Source organism: Tinamus guttatus, unplaced genomic scaffold (assembly GCF_059628265.1).
Source record: "Tinamus guttatus ecotype Peru unplaced genomic scaffold, ASM5962826v1 Tinamus_guttatus_pri_ptg000459l, whole genome shotgun sequence".
Taxonomy (NCBI): Eukaryota; Metazoa; Chordata; class Aves; order Tinamiformes; family Tinamidae; genus Tinamus; species Tinamus guttatus.
In genome coordinates, this window is record NW_028288993.1 from 4,224,810 (window position 1) to 4,245,793 (window position 20,984).

General features: G+C 47.2%; 3 protein-coding genes across 3 annotated transcripts; 1 reads left to right on the top strand and 2 right to left on the bottom strand.

The window, feature by feature from the left end:
* Positions 1 to 279: 279 nt before the first annotated feature.
* Positions 280 to 12,381, top strand: ESS2 (ess-2 spliceosome associated protein). The gene is given in 11 exon segments (XM_088532343.1): positions 280 to 408; positions 497 to 665; positions 1,778 to 1,870; positions 2,502 to 2,668; positions 4,236 to 4,353; positions 4,796 to 4,929; positions 5,065 to 5,167; positions 9,976 to 10,003; positions 10,005 to 10,083; positions 10,980 to 11,095; positions 11,650 to 12,381. Coding segments are annotated over 11 exon segments (1,422 nt in total). The 3' UTR covers positions 11,936 to 12,381.
* A 611-nt stretch (positions 12,382 to 12,992) lies between these two features.
* LOC104567404 (testis-specific serine/threonine-protein kinase 2-like) lies at positions 12,993 to 14,006 on the bottom strand. The gene has a single exon (XM_010214217.2). It carries the CDS (start codon positions 13,989 to 13,991, stop codon positions 13,023 to 13,025), a length of 969 nt encoding a protein of 322 aa, XP_010212519.2. The 5' UTR covers positions 13,992 to 14,006; the 3' UTR covers positions 12,993 to 13,022.
* A 5,155-nt stretch (positions 14,007 to 19,161) lies between these two features.
* On the bottom strand, positions 19,162 to 20,232 carry LOC104567403 (testis-specific serine/threonine-protein kinase 1-like). Its single transcript, XM_010214216.2, has one exon. The coding sequence runs from the start codon at positions 20,215 to 20,217 to the stop codon at positions 19,162 to 19,164; it is 1,056 nt and encodes a 351-aa protein (XP_010212518.1). The 5' UTR covers positions 20,218 to 20,232.
* Positions 20,233 to 20,984: the final 752 nt, after the last annotated feature.

The following is a 20,984-nucleotide window of genomic DNA, read 5'->3' on the forward strand; positions in this document are numbered from 1 at the left end:
ACCCACGGCGGGACACGGGGCCCCGCTCCGGGCCGGGCCCCCGCGCACCGGGCCGGGCTCCGCCAGGCCGCGCCGTTGCCATGGGAACCGGGGCGGCCCTGGCGGCGCCGCTCTGGCCGCGCGCGCGCCGCTCTATGATTCTCCGCCCGCCCGCCCACACGGGCGGGGCGCTGAGCACCTCCCTTCCGCACCGCCCCTCCCGCTGCGTCACGGCGCGTTGCGTCACGGCGCGTTGCGTCGGCGACGGCGGCCGGGGAGGGACGGGCCGTTTGCGGCGCCATGGAGGGGTCGGGGGCCGCCGCCTCGTCCCGCGCCCTGGTGCCCGTCGGGCCCCGGGCCGCCGCGATGGTGACGGCGGCGGCCGTGAAGCGCCCCAAGAAAATCCTGGACGAGGAGGCCTACATCGAGGTGAGGCGCGGGGCGCCGCGGGGCCCGGGGCCAGAGGGCCCGAGCGCGGCGCTCACGGCCCGCGCGGTGCGTGTGTGTCTGTCCGCAGGGCCTGGAGAGCATCATCCAGCGGGACTTCTTCCCCGACGTGCAGAAGCTGCGGGCGCAGAAGGAGTACCTGGAGGCGGAGGAGAGCGGCGACCTGGAGAAGATGAGGCAAATCGCCATCAAGTTCGGCTCCTCCTTGAGCAGATCGGCCCGGGACACGCCCGCGCCCTGTAAGCACCAACCCGCGGCGGTTTCACCTTCCAGCCATGAGTATCGGCATTTGAACCAAAACAAACCCTTTTCTTTTGTCGTTTCTATGTCCTAGGCTATGTGAGAGAGTGAAAAACTCACCTTAACAGGTGGGGACCTCACTGCTTATTTGTTAGAACCTTCCAAAGACATAAGTGTTTATATCTAATGTCATTGTTCCCTTTTATGCATCTTCATGCAAACTATGACTGTTTTAAAGCATCAACACTGATACTGTGTGCGGTTTTATACACTCTGTTGGGCGGTAGCCAGTGTCTGGTCTCTAAGGGGTTTAGTATCTAGCGCTGGACTTTTTTGATGGTGGCTAATAATTTGTTGGAAAATGATTTTTTAGAAAAACAACTATAGAGTAACCCATCCTACTGGCGTATTTTGGCAGTCCTGTCCCCAAGAGCATGTTACTTGTTATAACTTGCAGTATTTTATTACCAAAAATCCTAGACTGATTTTTGAATCATTGTTATTGCGTTAGGTATTTTTACTGTACATGTAGAAGTATAACACGGTAATATACTCAGGAAGAAAGAAGGTGTTGAAAGCTCATGATTTTCAGTGCTTTGCAGAGCAAGTGTGGAGTGTACAGTTGTGTACTTGCTTTAAGATATTCAGATGCTTCTTATGTTAAAGCCCAGTGCCTATATAAGTTCTTGCTGTGGAGTTTAGCTCTCCCATGGCAAAGGCCATTGTGTCACCAAGTGCCTTCCTTTCCTTCCCCTATTGTAGGTGCTGGCACTGCCCTACATTGATGTTGTTACCACATTAACATTTCTGCTTGCTTTTGTTGGTGAGGCCATAGATACTATGGCAGATATATAGGAGCTTTAGTATTCTGTGCCATTTTCAGTAGGAGACAAGTATTATCTTAGATGAAAGTAAAATTTTGTTCAGTGGCTGAAACTGAATTGCATAGAATATTTTGAACGCTTTTCACAGCTCTTTAATTCATTAGTTCCTCTTTTTGTAACTATCTTCTGTGACTTGTTTGGCTCATGACTCTTGCTATGCTGCAAAATGTCACTGCCGCTGTTCTGCTCTGTGCTCTAGTAACCACAGGAATCCTTTTCTGTTACAGATGTTACTCCAGCCACATTTGAAACCCCTGAAGTGCATCCACGTCTTCCACTTGCCAATAAATCCAAGGTTGGCTTCAAAGCTGCAGAGGAAGGTAAGGGAATGTTGTTTGTTTGGCTAAATTCTTTAGCAGCTGAAAAGTACTGGTGTGAGGTTTTTTGGTTTGGGTTTTTTTTTTTTTTTTTGATAATGGTTTGAGGTATTTAGCAGATATATAAGCCATCTCCTTTAGCCTTATAGTAGTAAAAAGAGTCACTCTGGTGTTAGATGTGATGTAATACTTTACAACTCTGTAAATTCCCAGTTGTGAATCTCTTTATGGCTATATAAATCCTTGACTCAGTTGACTTCTTTGAAGACTTCTTTTTGTCTTCTTTTTCTTGTCACACAAAATTAATTCTGTCAGTAAGCAACAAACCAGGGACAGAACGATTCATATACTACTAAAAATGTCTGCTAGCAGCTGGCCATTTTTGTGTTTTTCCTTTAATATGAATAGCTACAAATGCTAATTTTTTTGTGAAAATTGGTTATACATCTTCCAAAATAACTTATTATGGTACTATTTTGTGTACACATTTTTTTTTTCCTTTCACAAGCTTCGTTTTAATTGTTAGTGGGTCAGTAGAAGGCTGGCCCTCAGAGGGGATTAAGAGCTACGTACAGCCCTTTTCTAGAAAGGGAAATGTTAACTACTCTCGGGCTTCTTCCCCTCCTCTTGTTAGGAGAAGCAGAAAAAGATGATAAAGATGAACTTCCCAGTCTGGACAGCTTCTTAGCAAAACACACGAGTGAAGATAATGCTTCATTTGAGCAGATCATGGAAGTGGCTAAAGAGAAGGAGAAAGTCAAACATGCTTGGCTGTACAGTGCAGAGGAGGAGTATGCCCAGGTAGGCATATGACTTTAGTGTATCTCATTTCTTCTGAAATGACACAAAAAGTAATCTGTTTTTTTCCATCTGTAACTCAAGGCCAATATTGACTTTATCACTGAAGAACTGATGATCTGTCTGTGCCTAGAGTTTTAGGGCTGTGAAGCACTAAGCACGAGTACCAGTGTTTTGGGCAATCTGTTCCATAAGGGCCAATCCAGCGGAGAGCAGCCATTCCTGATGTTTGTCCATCAGCCTTTTATTATTTGTAGTTAGATTTTTTTTTTTCATTTTCTATTCTATTACCACTAATAACCTGTTCAGCTGCTAATACAAAATATTGTACATGATAGGGCTAGCTGTGCTGAAGAATTGTCGTCTTCAGCTAGCTTAGTGGGAGGTAGAGGAGATGTTTTGGAGGTGATATATCAGTCTCTCTAGATCAGTTGTGTTGAGGAGCTGACTCTGTTGCCAGATGTCAGTGACAGATTTAAACTGTAGTGCTTTTTAATGAAGATTGGCACTGATTTTTGAGTGTTCTTACTGTTTTACATGAGCGTTATGTTTTTTATCCCAGCTAATGTAAATCCTTAAAGAATCTGTGGTAATGATATGCCTTCCATGGCCCCTTGTGCATATTCATTGTTGTAATCCAGAGTTAAAAGGTGGAGAGCAGGCGAATGTTCCCAAAGCCCAGGGGTTGTGTCAGATCAGGTTACTGAGAGAGAGGAGAGTGAAGCTTTGGAGCTGCTCTTGTGCTCGTGCTCTTTGTCTTTCTGCCAGCCAGCATTCTGTGAGCAGACCTTGTCCTTTCTTGGACAACGTGCCTATATATTTAGCAGAAAAAATTCCTATGCCTCATTTGATGTGTTCAGTACAATATAGCTTTTAAAAAATACATAGGTGATACCCACTACAGACAATATCGGTTAAAATCTCTTTCATGCAGCTCCTGAAAGTATTTGACTGGTTTGATTAGTGTGAGAACTTTCAAATGAGGTAACTTAGCAGTGGCTGACTGCCTTCCACTTGCTGCACGTTAATATCAGTGGTACTAGGATGCTGTTACAAGTATGTGGGTAAGAGTGTGAATGTCAGATGCTTCAGTGGCTGTATTGCCTATGGAAATGTTTGAATGCTCCCAAGCTTTGGCCTTGTAGATTACTCATATCTAAAATAATGACAATGTAACTTGGTCTTCCCTTTCTGAGCAATGAAGATAATGATTTACTTTTGATTTGTGGATTGAGGAAAAAGTAAAAGAACCTTGAACCCAGTATAAGTGTTACAAGACAAAATGAACAAAATCATAAACAAATTCTGAGAAGTTAAGCCTTTAGTCTTCACTTGAATTTTATGCGAGAACTTCATATGGAGCTCCTGTTTGCAAGCCCACATAGGAAGAAGATGTTTTTAGACTGCCTGTCGTCAGTGGGGGGGGGCTTTTGCCATGCGGATGCAGGGTGTGGGGGGGCACGTAGCTGAAGAGGGACTGAACTCTTCCAGATGAGTATGCCTGCTTAGGAGAATGCAGGATTCTGTTTCAGATCTGTTTTTTCTTTCTTTCTTTGTTTGTTCCTTTTAGCGACGAAATAACAACCTGGCACTTCCATCAGCAGAGCAGCAGGCCCTTGAAAATGTGAAAGCTGGGCTGGAGACGTGGGAGTACACAGCTCGGAATACCCTCATGTATTATCCTACCGGTGAGGTGTGCGGGGCCTTCAGGAGAGCTGTTGGCTTGGGTGGTCTCATTCCAGACAATGCTATTAGTATTTCTACAAATCGACTAAGCAGTTCTTTCTGGTTATGCTGTATTTTGTTTTTCTGATAAAAAGTTCAGATAAGATGTAGTTTCCTACAGCAACTCATGAAGTAATCTCAGCTTCTGTTTGTAAATGTATAATCAGTATTTTCTGTACTTTGATGTTCCACAGAAGTCTAATCTTAATTTATTCATAGCTTTCAGGTGTTACACAGCATAGATTAGTGCAAATATTATTTTGAATTGCTGGAGATAAATGACTGTACTTGCTGCTGGATTCTCACATAGAAATGCATGGCAAGTCTTATGTTCACTGGGACTTCAGGGCACATTGCCTAGTAGTACCTGAACTTTTTGTTAAAAATCTGTATGTATCATTCCAGGTGTACCCAATGAGGATGATATATTTAAGAAGCCCAGGGAAGTTGTCCATCGAAACACCCGTTTTGTGAAGGATCCTTTTAGTCAAGCCGTGAGCAAATCCCAGCTCCAACAAGCTGCAGCACTCAATGCTCAGGTTAGATGACTTTTATTGCTTCTGATCAAAACCTTGTTAGATTCTACCTTCCCGTGTTGTTCGTAAAGCAGAACTGTGTGTGTGCTGGATAGAGCTGATTTCAAAGGCAAATGAACGACGTCTCTCTTTTTACAGTACAAACAGGGCAAAGTGGGACCAGATGGGAAAGAACTGATACCCCAGGAGTCTCCAAAAGTGAATGGATATGGATTTGTGGCTACACCCTCTCCTGCTCCTGGTAAGAGAATTGTCTTGGCTGTTGTGATGTAAGAGGATTAATGTTTCATTTATCACAATGCACTGTCCATCTAGCAGTGGGATATTATTGTTGATGTTTAGACAAGTAGGTAAGCAGTCTGTCTGCATGTGTCTCATGAGCTGGTGGCTGTCTGGTGTGTAGTGTGTGTCAGCTTGATTCAGTGCTTAAATTCTACTCCAGGTACTGGAGACAGAAGTCGTGAAGTATCTGAGCTCTGAACACACTGCCTTGCAATTGCATTAGAATCACATAGGTTGAGGCATTCGGGGCAACTGGGGTGCTATGGAGCTTGTTTTATTCCTGGGCAGTACTTTTCTAGTGCCTAAAAGGATCTCAAACTTTTCACAAGCATTAAACTTCAAAAAAATTTAATTGCCCATCTAGCAAAGCAGGGAGCCCTCATGAAAAAATGTGTGTTGGGCAGTTTGCTGAGTGGTGGTTCAAACTGGCACACAGGGGCTTCTCTTGCTTTGTGGTCTAGCCTATGGTTTTCTCCACCTCTACTGCTTTCTAGCTTCCTCTCTCTTCTAATACACTTGTGTGTTGTAGATTCTTTTTGTTTAGATATGTTACCTGTGGGTTACTTCTAGGTAGAACAGAGGAATTTTCTTCTAGGTTCCCCAGCACAAGAGGGATGTGGAGCTTCTAGGGAGGGTCTGGCATAGAGCAACAAAGATGATTAAGAGACTCGAGCACCTATCTTATCAGGAAAGACTAAGTGAGCTGGGCCTGTTTAGCCTGGAGGAGGGAAGACCAAAAGGAGATCTTATCAGTATATACAGATACCTGAGGGGAGAAAGAGCCAATCTCTTCTTGGTGGTGGCTAGTGATAGAACTAGGAGTAATGGGTACAAGTTGAAACACAGAAGTTCCATTTCCATGTGAGGAACTTCTTTACTGTGAGGATGATGGAGCCCTGGATCAGACTGCCCAGAGAGGCTGTGGAGTCTCCTTTTCTGAAGATCTTCCAAACCCGCCTGGATGCCACCCTGTGCCACGTGCTCTAGGTGTCCCTGCTGGAGCAGGGGGGTTGGACTAGATGATCTCTAGAGGTCCCTGGCAACCTTAACCAGTCTGTGATTCTTCTAGTTCAAATGTGGTCTCTGAGTGTTCAGCTTTCCTTCACCAACCACTAGGCAAGAAGGGGGAAGGGGAGTGGCACACTGACGCGGCAAGCAGTACCGCACAGCCCAGGTCAGATGGCGCCCAGCGGGAGTATGGTAGTGGGGAAGTGAGGGTAGGAAATGATCACAGAGGGTCCTCTTTCACCCCTCCTGGGAAACCTGTGGCCTCTGTTGCTTCCCTGAAATGCCTGTATACCAATGCGCGAAGCATGGGGAATAAGCAGGATGAACTGGAGATCTGTGTGCGGTCCCAGCGTCATGATCTCATCGGAATCACAGAGACGTGGTGGGATAGCTCGCACGACTGGAGTGCTGCCATGGAAGGCTATGTGCTCTTTAGGAAGGACAGGCTGGGAAGGCGAGGTGGTGGAGTTGCTCTTTATGTGAGAGAGCAACTGGAATGCATGGAGCTCAACCTGGGAGTCGAGGATGAGCGAGTTGAGAGCTTGTGGGTAAGGATTAGAGGGCAGGCTAATGTGGGAGACACTGTGGTGGGTGTCTGCTACCGGCCACCTGACCAGGACGAGGAGGTTGATGAGGCCTTCTATAGGCAGCTGGATGTTGCCTCACGGTCACAGGCCCTGGTTCTCATGGGGGACTTCAACTACCCCGACATCAACTGGGAGGACAACACAGCCAGGCATAAGCAGTCCTGGAGGTTCCTGCAGAGCGTCGACGATAACTTTTTGACGCAGGTTGTGGAGGAGCCGACGAGGAGAGGTGGGCTACTGGACCTCGTGCTATCAAATAGGGAGGGCCTAGTAGGAGATGTTAAGGTGGGGGGTAGCCTCGGCTGCAGTGACCATGAGTTGGTGGAGTTCAGGATTCAACGAGGAGGAGGCAGGGCTGTAAGTAGCCTTGCGACGATGGACTTCAGGAGGGCCAACTTTAGCCTCTTCAGAGACCTCCTCGGTAGAATCCCATGGGCTAGTGCTCTAGAAGGCAGGGGGGCCCAAGAGAGCTGGTTAGTTTTCAAGCGGCACTTCCTCCACGTCCAGCAACAGTGCATCCCTGTGTGTAGGAAGGGAGGCAGAGGGGGCAGGCGACCTGCGTGGATGAGCCGGGAGCTTGTGGCAATGCTCAAGCAGAAGGCAGCGGTATACAGAATGTGGAAAAAAGGACAGGCCCCCTGGGAGAAATACAGGAACATAGTCAGGGAGTGCAGAGATGCGACAAGGAAAGCTAAGGCACGGCTGGAAGGCAAGCTGGCAAGGGACGTTAAAAATAACAAAAAAAAATTCTTCAAATACATTAACAGCAAAAGGAAGATCAGGGAGAACGTGGGTCCGCTGGAGGACGGGATGGGCACCTTGGTTACAAATAACACAGAAAAAGCAGAGTTGCTCAATGCCTTCTTTGCTTCGGTGTTTACCAAGGGCAGCCCTTTAGAGCCCCAGGCCCTAGAGGCAAGAGAAGAAGCGGGTGGAGAGGAAGACTTGCCCTGGGTAGAGGAAGATTGGGTCAGAGAGCACCTAAGGAACCTCGATACCCACAAATCCATGGGCCCTGATGGGATGCACCCCAGAGTGCTGCGGGAGCTGGCAGATGCCATAGCTAAGCCGCTCTCCATCATCTTTGAAAGATCCTGGAGAACGGGGGAGGTGCCGGAAGACTGGAAGAAGGCCAATGTCACGCCAGTCTTCAAAAAAGGCAAGAAGGAGGACCCAGGCAACTACAGGCCAGTCAGCCTCACCTCCGTCCCCGGAAAAGTGATGGAACGGCTCATACTGGCCGTTGTCTCCAGGCACATGGAGGACAAGAAGGTGCTCAAGAGTAGTCAGCATGGATTCACCAAGGGAAAATCTTGCCTGACTAACCTGATAGCCTTCTATGATGAAATGACCGGCTGGATAGACGAGGGGAGAGCGGTGGATGTCGTCTATCTCGACTTCACCAAGGCTTTTGACACCGTCCCTCACAACATCCTCCTGGGCAAGCTCCGGAAGTGTGGGATAGATGAGTGCACAGTGAGATGGATTAGGAACTGGCTGGATGGCAGGGCCCAGAGAGTGGTGATCAGCGGTGCAGAGTCTAGTTGGAGGCCTGTGGCTAGTGGGGTCCCCCAGGGGTCAGTCCTTGGTCCAGTCCTGTTCAATTTATTCATCAATGACCTGGATGAAGGCACAGAGTGCTCCCTCAGCAAGTTTGCTGATGATACCAAACTGGGAGGAGTAGCCGATACCCCAGAGGGCTGTGCTGCCATCCAGAGGGACCTGGACAGACTGGACAACTGGGCGGTGAAAAACCTCATGCAATTCAACAAGGCCAAGTGCAAGGTCCTGCACCTGGGGAGGAATAACCCCAGACACCAGTACAGGCTGGGGACCGACCTTGTGGAGAGCAGCTCTGCAGAGAAAGACCTGGGTGTCATGGTGGACGACAAGCTGACCATGAGGCAGCAGTGTGCCCTCGTGGCCAAGAAGGCCAATGGGATCCTGGGGTGCATTAAGAAGAGCGTCTCCAGCAGGTCGAGGGAGGTGATCCTGCCCCTCTACTCAGCCCTGGTGAGGCCGCATCTGGAGTATTGTGTCCAGTTCTGGGCTCCACAGTACAAGAGGGATGTGGAGCTGCTGGAGAGAGTCCAGCGCAGGGCTACAAGGCTGATCAGGGGCCTGGAACATCTGCCCTATGAGGAGAGGCTGAGGGAGCTGGGCCTGTTCAGCCTGGAGAAGAGAAGGCTGAGAGGGGATCTAATCAGTGTATATAAATACCTCAAGGGAGGGAGTGCAGAGGACGGTCATGGTCTCTTTTCAGTGGTGGCCACTGATAGGACTAGAGGAAATGGCCGGAAACTGAAACATCAAAAATTCCATAGGAACTTAAGGAAAAATTTCTTAACAGTGAGGGTGACAGAGCACTGGAACAGGCTGCCCAGAGAGGTTGTGGAGTCTCCTTCTCTGGAGATCTTCAAAACCCGCTTGGATGCAGTCCTGCGCCACGTGCTTTAGGTGTCCCTGCGTTTGCAGGGGGGTTGGACTAGATGATCTCTAGAGGTCCCTTCCAACCCTAAGCATTCTATGATTCTATGATTCTATGATTCTATGTTTCCCTGACTTTCCTCACCAGCAACAAAGTGAGGCTCTTCCTTTGAAGAGCCTGTAGGTGGCATTTGCGGCACGCCTCCTTTCTGCAGCATAAATGCATTTTTTTCTGACTTCGGACAGTAAGATTCTCTAGCCAGTGATTTAATCAGGCTCTTGGAACCTATTCTGCAGCTGTAGCTGTTAGGAAAGTCAGTTTGTCACGTGCTAGCCTACAGACAAACTGAGAGTATGTCTGTCTGTTACATCTGTCTAAAGTCCTCTACCCTTTTTCCATGGTTCACTGTGTGTTTAAGGAGTTTTCATAGCAGAGTGGAAGACTAATGCTGTAGAAGGAAAAAAATGAAAGTGTCTCTAAGCAAAAGCACAGAAAATGGAAAAATAAACATGTTGAAAGGACAGTGGTAGTGTTACAACCTAGAGAGTAACACAGCTATAGGCAATCCTGTGGATTTAGGATCATGCCCTCATAATAGGATCCACATGTTATCGTTAAACACAGGATGTGATTTTTTTTTTTCCTTCCCCCTGTGATTTTTTTTCTCTTTTTTTTTTCTCTCTTTCTCTCTCTCTTTTAAACAAAAATATCTTGCATCAGTCTGACTTTTGTAATTTCTTGTAGGTGTGAATGAATCTCCTTTTATGACATGGTGAAATTGAAAGCACCCCTTTGCGTTTAGAGGGATCAGAAACGCCATATGTGGACAGAACACCTGGACCAGCCTTCAAGGTATTTCATGCCAGGCTTCAGCATGTCATCCCTCCTTTTTTGTGGGAGGAGAAGGGAGGGCACACTAAAAAGGGAAAGAACTGATTAACTCGCAGACTAACGTCGCTGTGAGGTGTGTGACGCATCTGGGCTGTGTTTTCAGTCCTTGAGAATAATGATCTAGATTCTGCTGGGAGGGTGGAGGTGGACGTGGCTCCACATGAAAGCTGCCTGGTGGAGGTACCTGGGTGGAACACTCCTTGCTGGTGAGAGGATGAGACTCAATATTTTATAATAGGCTCAAACAAAGTGGCTTTCTGAAGAAGCTGGAGAGGTGTTGGATTTCTCTGAGTTTAACATGTGAAAGTAGAAATCTTTGGCTTCCCTCTGTCTTCATCTTTCTGCTATCACAATCAGAGGCAGCTGTATCACTTTTGGGCAGAAAAGGTACCCTGGATTTCCTAATAGCACCTGCCCATGTCGCCTGAGACCCTTTAGTTAGAAAAGGTGTAATTTGCTGTGTGGGCCTCTGGTTTGTCAGATATTGAAGCCCTTGACTGGTTTGCCCACTGTTTAGCAATGTGTGTGTTTGCCTGTGAGCTGGCTGGCTACAGGCCAGGCTGGGCAAGACACAGGTGACATTGTTTGCCTAGGAGAGACAGCAGGAGGAAATGCCAGAGGTAATGGCTGCTTCCTTGACTGAACTGGTTCTACCAATTTTGTTAGTTGTTAAGGCAGGCTGAAGGTCTCCCTGTGTCCTCTCTGGCTTTGTGTAGCAGCAGAGAGGAGTGGGCTGTCCTCCTTCCTCCCCAGTTTAGATCTTTGTGGGCTGCAGTACAACTGTGAAGGTGCTTTGACTCATTTATGCAGCACTCATATTGGTACTCTGATGAGTGAACTATGTGGTATATTTATAGATACTGGAGCCTGGGCGCCGTGAGAGGCTAGGACTTAAGATGGCCAACGAAGTAGCCGCTAAAAACCGAGCAAAAAAGCAGGAGGCCCTTCGAAAAGTCACAGAAAACCTGGCCAGGTAAGACTTGTATTCTGCCTGTACAGAGCCTGACAGCAGAATTGGGGATTTAAATCAATGTATGCAGAAAGGGTGGAATTACAGTGCTGGAAGCAGGAAGAGGTACAGTCAAGCTAAAATGTTTCAGAAGTAAAAAGAGACTTAATTCCCAAGGAAATGCGTTTGGTGGCTGATCTTGATTTTTTCCCTCCTGTGAGCCTTACTGTTCTGCCCTACAGCACCTAGGCAGTGCTCCAGAAATATGACCTGCCACGTTGCAGTAAGAAGAGGCATGAAAAGGCTTGCTTAATTGGGTCACACGAAGGACAGAGCAGGCTCAAGGGAAAGACAGGCAGTGCTGTTCATATTTGGGAGGGACATTAGATGTATCTGTGTTACTGTAGCTCTCTAGAGAGATGGGCTGCAATTACCAGCTTGGAAAATGACTTCTCCAGCCAGTGGGTCTGGCCTGGAGGAAGTGGTCACCAAGCTCTCCTGTAGCAGTATTGATGCTCTTCCTGATAAATGGCCAATTTTTAGTGTAAAATATTTATTTTTTTTAAATTCTATTCCAGCCTTACTCCCAAAGGACTAAGCCCAGCTATGTCACCAGCTTTGCAACGGCTGGTAAACAGGACTGCAAGTAAATACACGGACAAAGCGCTGCGAGCCAGCTATACCCCTTCCCCGGCCCGCACGGGAACGCCTGGCTACAAGACCCCCGCCGGTGGGCCCCGAACCCCCACCGGCACCCCGCTGCCAAGGACAGTGTCTCAGACACCAGTGTCTCAGGATACTACATCAATCACAGACAATTTACTGCAGCTTCCTAAAAGAAGAAAGGCATCTGATTTCTTCTAACGAATTTCTGATTTCTTAAAAATATTCCTTTCATCATCAAGGCGATACTGAAGTAGCTGCCAACTGGATGTTGTGGAACCATCAGTATTAAGCGGTATCTATGTGCAGCTGTCAGAAGAGGACCCAGAAGTTTCTAGATCTGGGACCAGCTCTGCTGTTAGACCACATAACTCAAGTAGCCTATGATGTGTTTTTTGGAAACAAAACATTTTCTATTGTGCTATAACTTCCCTTGGAACCACAGGGATATGTTGTACAAGGCTGCTGTAGCATGTGGATGCTTCCTGCAGTGGCAGAGAAAAGTTTGGACTCTTGGAAAACAGCAAGGATTTTGTGAAGATATTTTTCTCTTTTTAAAATTACCCTGTGGACTGCGTTTCAATACTTCTGTGTACAGATATCTCTATTTATAAAATGTGGTAATACTTGCTCAAAGGTTGACTAAACCTTTCTCTAGCGTGTTAAAATTCCTTTTGTTCTTTGCAGAAAAGGGGGATAGGTCTTATGACTTAAAAACGAAGATACAGTCAAGTCTGTAAGCTCCTCAGTTCCATGTTCCAACTGTGTATATACTAAGACAGGACCCAGAATTTTAGCGGTCTTCTCTTTAATTTGACCAGAGCTTAAACTGATGATCTTGAGTGTACAAGGGGCCTGTCAGAGAGTTAGTACCTTGAGAACAGTATACACATACAGTTTTGGACATCAGTTGACACTTCCTAAAAACCTGCCCTGCCCTTGTGGTACTGAACCCACAATGTGGCTAATGCACGTGCGACTCCTTCGGCCAGTGCAAACAGGAGCTTGAGAGGCGAGCAGTGATCTGCAAATGCCCGTCAACAGCACAGTGACCTGAAGGAAAGCTTCCTAACGTGCATCTGGCAGTAACTTCTGCTCCCTGCAAACCGTATCAGAGAGAGGCCTTTTGGGTAGAGTAGTGTTAAGGTGTTTGTTTGGCTCAGCAGGTGCACTGCATCTTCCATGCTTTGCTTGTAAAGCAGAAGACAAGGACTATTTCTGAAAGGTTTGCAGAATCAGAAATTCACGAGTGGATCAATTGCTGTGATACTGTTAAAACCAGCTATAACTAAGAGGATTCCTTTTCCCCCTCTCCTTCCTTTTCTGCAGGCTGGGATTCTGCTTGCTGGTTTGGCTCAGATTTTTGCTCTTGCAGGTTCTGGGAACACTCGCCCTCTTCTTCAGCTGGTGCTGTTGAAGGTTGTGCAGGTTCTGGAGTCTGCAACCAAGGGTGGCCTAAAACTTGATCTATGTTCAGCCTTAGAGACACATCTGGCTGCAGCATGCGGTAAATGAGGTCCTTGCATGCTGCAGTCAGGTGTCTGGACTTGGGGAAGTGAATCTTGTGTTGTTTCTGAACCCAGACCATTTTTCTGATGTTAGAATCATCAAATGGCATTAATGCACAGACCATGATATATAGGATGACCCCCAGGCTCCAAATGTCACAAAGCTTGGGATTACAAGGAATGCCCTGTAGCACTTCGGGGGCTGCATAAGCAGCAGACCCACAGAATGTTTTACTGAGCGCAATTTGCCCATTTTCATCCCGAGTTAAGGGTCTGGAAAAGCCAAAGTCTGACAGCTTGATGTTGAGGTCTTTATCAAGAAGGACGTTCTCACATTTCAGGTCCCTGTGAGCAAGATCCATGTCATGGCAGTACCTGATGGCAGACGCCAACTGCAGAAACTTTCTCTTGGCGATGTCCTCTTTCATGGCTCCGGTAACCTTGATGTAGTCCAGAAGGTCTCCCCTTACCCCCAGCTCCATTATGATGTACACTTTGCCAACGAATGTTTCAAATATCTCGTAGGTTCTGACTATTGAGGGGTGGTTCATACGTTTCAAAGCAGCTATTTCCCTGGGCAGAAACTTTTCCAAGAAATCCTGAGGCGTTTTCCTCTTGTCGATAATCTTTATTGCCACGTTGCATTTCAGTCTGTCGCAGTAGGCTGCTTTCACCTTGCCGTATGATCCTTCCCCCAGCGTGACACCCACATTGTAGCCTCTCTTCCCAAGCACCATGATATCTTCCATCGTATGGGAATGGTGGTGAGCAAGGGGGGCCGGGGGCGCCTCATCCGCACCAGCACGCTGCATGGTGCCGTTCCATGGTGGCTGCCCGGGCGCTTTGCGCCGCCCGGGGCCCGCGGGTGCCCAGCGCTGCGGCTCTGTGATGTCACAAATCCTGGGAATCGAAGGAGCTTTTCCAGCCCCATGGGGAAGCTACGGGGTGCTGCGATCCAGGGCAAAACTTGGCATCAGGGCCCCGGGAAGCATCGGTTTGAGCTCTACCTCATTCATAAGTGGTCTTTGTGTTAAGCTTTGCCAAAGGCATGGATGTAGCTTAAACCTTTTAATTTCATCTTTTATAAAATGGTTCTAATACTTTTTGTATCTGCTTATATGTTAGTCAGGTACTCAATTGTGTGTTAAAATAATTTGGCAGGGAATGATTATGTTTAGGGCTTTCTTTAATTGATATTTTTAATAGCTTTTTAAAGGAAAAAATAACACGCGTATGGAGGTTGTTCCTGGGGGTGGCGTCTTCAGGATTTGCTTGGTCATTTTTAGATGTGTTTTCCTTGAGATAAAAAGGACAAGAAATTGACTGATGATAACCTCGTTCACAAAACAAGCCATTTCCTAAAGCATAAAAGTATGGATTTTTTTTTCTGAAGTAACTTAATTCGGTGAAATATCACTCTTGGAGTATTTATACTTTTGGAATATTTTCTTCCCCTCATTCTTCTTTTTCTTCCTCTTAATACAGTGAAATTTAGTACAAGCACTTTTTGCTGGTTATCTTGAAATTTCAAAATGTGTTGGGAAGCCAGTTAAATGGGCTCACTGTGCAAGGAAGCAGCACTCTCCTTATGCTGTTTTGGGTTGAAGGTTCAATTCGCTCAGCTCCTGTGTTTTGCATTGCTGAGGGCTGGCTGCTTTTGTAGGCTTTGCTGCTGCCTTCTTAAACCCTCCTTGCTTGATGCTTGAGCTGTGTTTTGACTTCCAGGTTCTGGTATTCTAGAGGAAACCTTGTGCTAACAGCTTATTCAAAAGCTGTTGTTTTGCATGTTGATTGCTTCACCATAATCAGCCTCTGGGGGTTTTGTTGTTTTGATTTCAGCTTTTTCAAATTGGTCTTTCAGCTCCCACGTGTGCAACTTCAAAGACTTGATGAAACCGTGGCCACGAACAGTTGTATGTAGTTCACTAGAATGGATAACAATGTCATTCTAAAGAACAGAAATGATACAGCCAAACTGGGGCTTCCCCCCTCCCTCTTTCTTTGAAGTTTTGGGCTAGTTTTCCTAATCATCCCCAAAATCAGAGTTGCTTTACGTGTGCATAGGCTGCCCGCAGAGCTGTGCTCGTCCCCGCATGAGGTGACCTTTGAATGCGAGATGAGTGTTTGTGCCCGGGGAGGCAGCGAGCACCTTGGAGCAGGAAGCGGGCAGAGCCCAGTGTTTACACTTGTACCACACCAAAACACAGGACAGTCTACGTCATGTTTGTCAGGTTTGATATTTGCTATAATGAGGCGATGTCTAACCCAGGGAAAATTTTATACAGCTCTTTGGGGAGTGCCTCCAGCTTCTGTGAGGGTTTGGATCTTGCTGCATTTTTTATCTTGGAGGGGAGCTGTCACTTGCCATATCTAAAACTCATGTTCTTTGGCTGTGAATATGCTATGAAAACCCTTCCAAAGCACTTGAGTTTCATAGTGTTCATTTAAAAAAAATCCTCCAATCAACATGGCATTGATAGGAATAACAACTGTGTGAAACGAATAATTTTTCCTTTTTTTAGTTTAGAAATATATAAAGGCTAAATGTTTTCTTGAAGCTAGGCAGTCAAGTTAATCAGATATTCATGTATGCATATAAAGAGAATCCATTTACTAACTTCCATGTTTTCAGAAATGCCCTTTAAGGACTGAACTGACTAAATAGCCACAAAATCTTGGCTAAATGTTTTTTCACGATCCCATGACCTGCTTGCCTGCCCGAAATGCAGGGCCCCTCTGTGAGGGTGCACAGGCCCTGGCCTGCGCTTGAGCTCCCTCCTCCGCCTTCCTCCGCGCTCCTGCTGCTCCCGGCTGTCCCAGCCCTCGCGCTCCGGCCGGGGCCTGGCGCTGCGCTCTGCGCCGCGGTGCCTCCCGGGCAGTGAGGGCTGGGAAAAAAGTGCTGGGGGCAGAGGAGCTCTGAATGTCCCCCTCTCCTGTGAGGGCAGAGAAAGCGGCTGGGCAGCGAGCGGCAGGGCCAACATCCCTGTGTCACCAAGTGGTGCATCCTGCTATGGCCTTTCTTGCAGCTTAGGGGCATCGCTGGGACTGGAGATGTGCTGATGGGGGCTCCTGGACAGGAGCTGTCCCCTTGCTCTGTGACAGTTCCCTCTTGCTTCCCAGACTGAGACTTTGAAGGGCAATGTGGAGACATGTGGACGGGTAAGACACACAGGTACTCTGCAGCAGAGCGGATGCCGGGGTATCCCTGAGCATCCCCCATCTCTGCTGGATGGAGAGAGCAAAGAGAGACCCTTCTCTCTCTCAGAAATCCTGCATGGGACTAGTCTGGCTTGAAACCTGCTTTTGCTTCTGCTACTTCTCCCCCAGCAGCCTCTTGGGACCAACCTTTCAAGGGGGAAATAAGAGAAAAAGGGACATGTAACATGCTGCCCTTTGAGGAGTAGTGGGTGATGGAGACCCGTTGGGAATTGTTTCCACAAGGAGGACAGCAAGCAGAGTGTGCCATTCATGTGATGATTTATCTAGATGTTCATGTTGATTCACATTCCTTCACGTGTGCAGTGACTCTCGCTTCCGCAGACCGGGAACGCCACCCTCCCAAATTGGAGGAACACAGCGAGCCACGGAAGCGCTCGGGCTGAAGACTGATCCAGACTCAGACTGGAGGCGCTTCGAAGCAGGCGTGTATAAAATTATACGTGGGAGGTCTGCAGGTGATGTGGGCAGACATCCATGTTTTTAGGGGAGAGGCGTCGGATTTTGGGAGACCACTCCTGGGAAAGCGGAACAAGGCTGGTGCTTTGATGCTGGAAGGCCTCGTGGTGGCTGTGTAAGCACTGATGACTTCTTGAGCTTCACAAAAGCTTGACAGTGTGATGCATCCTTAACCAAATGTAAATTCCTTCTGTTCTCTTGGCTGAAATCAAATGCAAGGTAGATCATCCCCTCAGGAGAGTTTTCTGTAGGGATGGGAGAGATTTCACCAGAAGCTCTGTCATTTTTCAATATGTTAGGATATCCCCGCTGGCATCTACAGCTGCTCTAGCAGTGTGTGGGTCTGCAGCAGGCTTTTCCATGTCTGTCAGGCTCTGCGGATGTCCTCAACTCTGCCAAGAGTACAAGATAGGCCTGGACATCTATTGTAAACACCCGAATTGCTTTTGTGGTCAAAGGCAAGATCTAGGATGTGTGTTAGCAAGGCTGATTTTAAAAAAGGCTCTCTAGAACTTTTCTCCTGTGATTACAAGTAGCTCCTATTTTTTCCTCTTCCTGTTATTCATAAAGAAATGATTCTCAACATCAGCAGATGTTGACACCTTTCAAGGAGGTGAGAACAAAGCCTCAGCTCTCACTTGATGCCAGGACAAGACTGTCCGTGTTGGGTCTGATCAAAGGACGGTCTAGCACAGAGCTGTGTCCTTGGGAAGGACCTGGCTACAGATCCTCCAGGAAGCACGTAAGGAGCAAGGCACAGGTGGAGTGGGGAGAGCAGAAGATCCGAGCCTGCATCCTGACACAGGAAGGGAGCTGTTTGGAGGGGTCTGCACTCACCCTTGCTCCCTGCCTCTTGGAAGCTGCATTTCCAACAGTGACAGCGTTTAGAGTTAGTCCTGTTTGGTGAGTGAGTTCTTGGTGATGCTGAGGCGTGTGCATGCCATGCATGGTGACTTCCCCACGCCTAACCCTACCAGCCTGTGCAGTTGTTCCTGTTGTGGGGTGAGGCTGGCTATTTCTTGCGGCTGTTGAGAGAACAAATGCCAGCTTCGAAAATATAAAGCACTTCGTAAGCCAACTGTAAGACGGAGGCTGCAGCCATCTTTTCTTTAAGGCAGATGGCTATTGGCTGCGCGGGGCTTTTAAGGAGAGCGTGGGTTACTTTTGTATGTGAAGCTATGCTGAGTGCATGAAGATAATAGTGAGAAGCTGAGGATTTAAGGCCACAGGAGTTTGCTAATATCCTGTGATAACTATCCTCAGCTCATTCAAAAATGGGGAGACTGCAGAGCTTCGCAAAGGACGGAGGGAGCAGGGAAGGGGTAGGAGCCTGGCTCGTGTCACAGCCAGCTCTGCTCCATCTCCCTGAAGCTGAACCGTCCAGCCCCAGCCTTCCTCATGGCACAGATCAGCTCTCTTGCCACACTCACTTCTTTTACAGCTCGCGTGATGCCTCCGCTTCCATGGGTGGGAGGGAGTTGTCTTGTGCAATGTTTGCTACTTTGAGTTGTTGCTAAACAACTCCTCTTGCCTCCTCTTGCACCTTTAAATTCAAATCTAGACCTAAATGTTCATTTAGGGGAGAGAGAGAAGGGGGTGGGGGGGAAGGAGTGTTAGTAAACCCCAGAGTGAATCCAGGGAAAAATTACCTGGGCCTTAAGTTGGGTGCAGAAGTCCAGTGAGATAATGAAGAAGAGAGTAAACCTGCTTTGCCAGGAAACCTTCTATAGTGAGGCTGGAGAGGAGCGATTGGAGATGAGTGACATCCAAAACAAGACTTGCTGCCTTAAGTTGCTGTGTTGCAAGGTAAATGCGTTGGCTTTCCAGGACGTGGATCTTATGGGAACTGGTGCAGAATTAGAAAGCTTTGCAAAGTGCTTCCAGGGTGGCATTTCATGGTGCCATGCTCTATAGTAATGGAAGAATTTTATAAAGAACACTATATTTTGTAATCTTTTCCTCTGATTTTGAAGAAAAGATATTCGTATAGTCTCACTCGAAGCATCTAGCATTTAGCTCCTCTTTTTCTCTGTGGAGAAACCTGAGTTTCCAATACAAGCACTCTGGATTTCAGTACAAGCACTCTGGGTGGAGCAGTTTTCTGCTGCTGGAGAGGGCATGTAAACTTTTAACCTAGATTACTGCCTGCTGTTCACCTGTGTAAATCTAACTTTCAGTCCCAAGGTATCATCGGGAGATATCATGAATATTGTTGATAGTAACGTACTTTTAATGGTCAAACTGTTAAAGAGTTGCTCTTCCAGTGACATCTGTCAAAGTGCCTGGTGCATCTCCCTCTGCAGTGGACATAATGCTGGCAGCATTCAAAACTGCAATGACTGTCTCCGGGGTAGAAGACTCATCCTCCTCTAGGTTGCAAGCCGTAGGAGATGGGTCTGTTTGCCCCTTGTGCGCAGACACATTCTGGGAATCCTCACCCTCATCAGTGTCCACAGAGGAATGAACTGGGGCTTCTAGAGTCTGCAACCAAGGATGGCTTAAAACTTGATCTATGTTCAACCTCTTCGACACTTTTGGATGCAGCATGCGGTAAATGAGATCCATGCACAGCGTAGTTAAATTTCTAGACCTGGGGAAGTGAATCCTGTGTTGTTTCTGAATTATGACCATTTTTCTGATGTTAGAATCATCAAATGGTATTAATGCACAGACCATGATATATAAGATGACTCCCAAGCTCCATATGTCACAAATCTTGGAGTTAGAAGGAATGCCTTGTAGCAGCTCAGGGGCTGCATATATGGTAGACCCACAGAACGTTTTACTGAGCACAATTTGCCCATTTTCATCCCGAGTTAAGGTTTTGGAAAAGCCAAAGTCTGACAGCTTGATGTTGAGGTCTTTATCAAGAAGGATGTTCTCACATTTCAGGTCCCTGTGAGCAAGATCCATGTCATGGCAATACTTGACGGTGGACGCCAACTGCAGAAACTTTCTCTTGGCGATGTCCTCTTTCATGGCTCCATGGCTCTTGAGGTAGTCGAGGAGGTCTCCCCTTTCCCCCAGCTCCATCACAATGTACACTTTGCCAACATTGGTCTCAAATATCTCATAAGTTTTGACTATTGAGGGATGGTCCATACATTTCAAAGCAGCTATTTCCCTGGGCAGAAACTTTTCCAAGAAATCCTGAGGAGTTTTCTTCTTGTTGATAATCTTTATTGCCACTTTGCTTTCCAATCTTTCACAGTAGGCTGCTTTCACCTTGCCATACGAGCCTTCCCCCAGCGTGACACCCACGATATAGCCTCTCTTTTTGAGCACCGCCTTTTCGTCCATCGTGCAAGAGGCGCCCGGGCCACGGGGGCTGGTGCTGGGCACGCATCACGCGCGTTGGCAGGCTCCGTGTCCCCGCTCCATGGTGGCTGCCCAGCACCTTTCCCTCCCGCCCCGGGCGAGGTGGAACTGGGGCATTGTGTGAGGTGTGGTGTGGGGCTGTGATGTCGTTATGGAAAGAGCCTGCTTGTGCTCGAGTGTGTAGTTCTGGGCTTGACTCCATGGAAAGAAGGAAATGATGGGGGAACCACAAGAACTTTTTTTATTCATATAAGTGGATAGGAAAAGAATAGGATTCTAGCTCTTTTTTTTTTTTTTTTGGCGGGTGGTAATTCTGAAAAATCATGGTGTCATCATTAAAAGAGAGAGAGTTTCTAGAGTTTTTAGAGAAGAGCCAACAAGGAGGCGAAAAGAGATGCTATAACGTCATGGATACATCTCCATCATGGAGAAGACACGTTCAGATGCTTTCAAGAAGTAAAACTCTGAATGCATTAAAGTTTACTGTTTCTCCTTTTCTTCGTGGTACACAGGTAAGAAAACCTTGACCAGGGACAGCAACAGCAGGGTTTGGTGAGGCTAATCATAAGCAAAGAAAGTCCTAAGATCACAAGGTGCTTTGAGCAACCACCCTGGGCAGTTCATGCAGCCCTGGCCTAAGCCCCAGCAAAAACCCAGAAGCAGCTCCTGAGGACAGGATGTTTTCCCTGACTTTCCTAAAGCCTCTAGTTCCTTCTGCACCGAGCACTTTTTTTTTTTTTAATAGAACC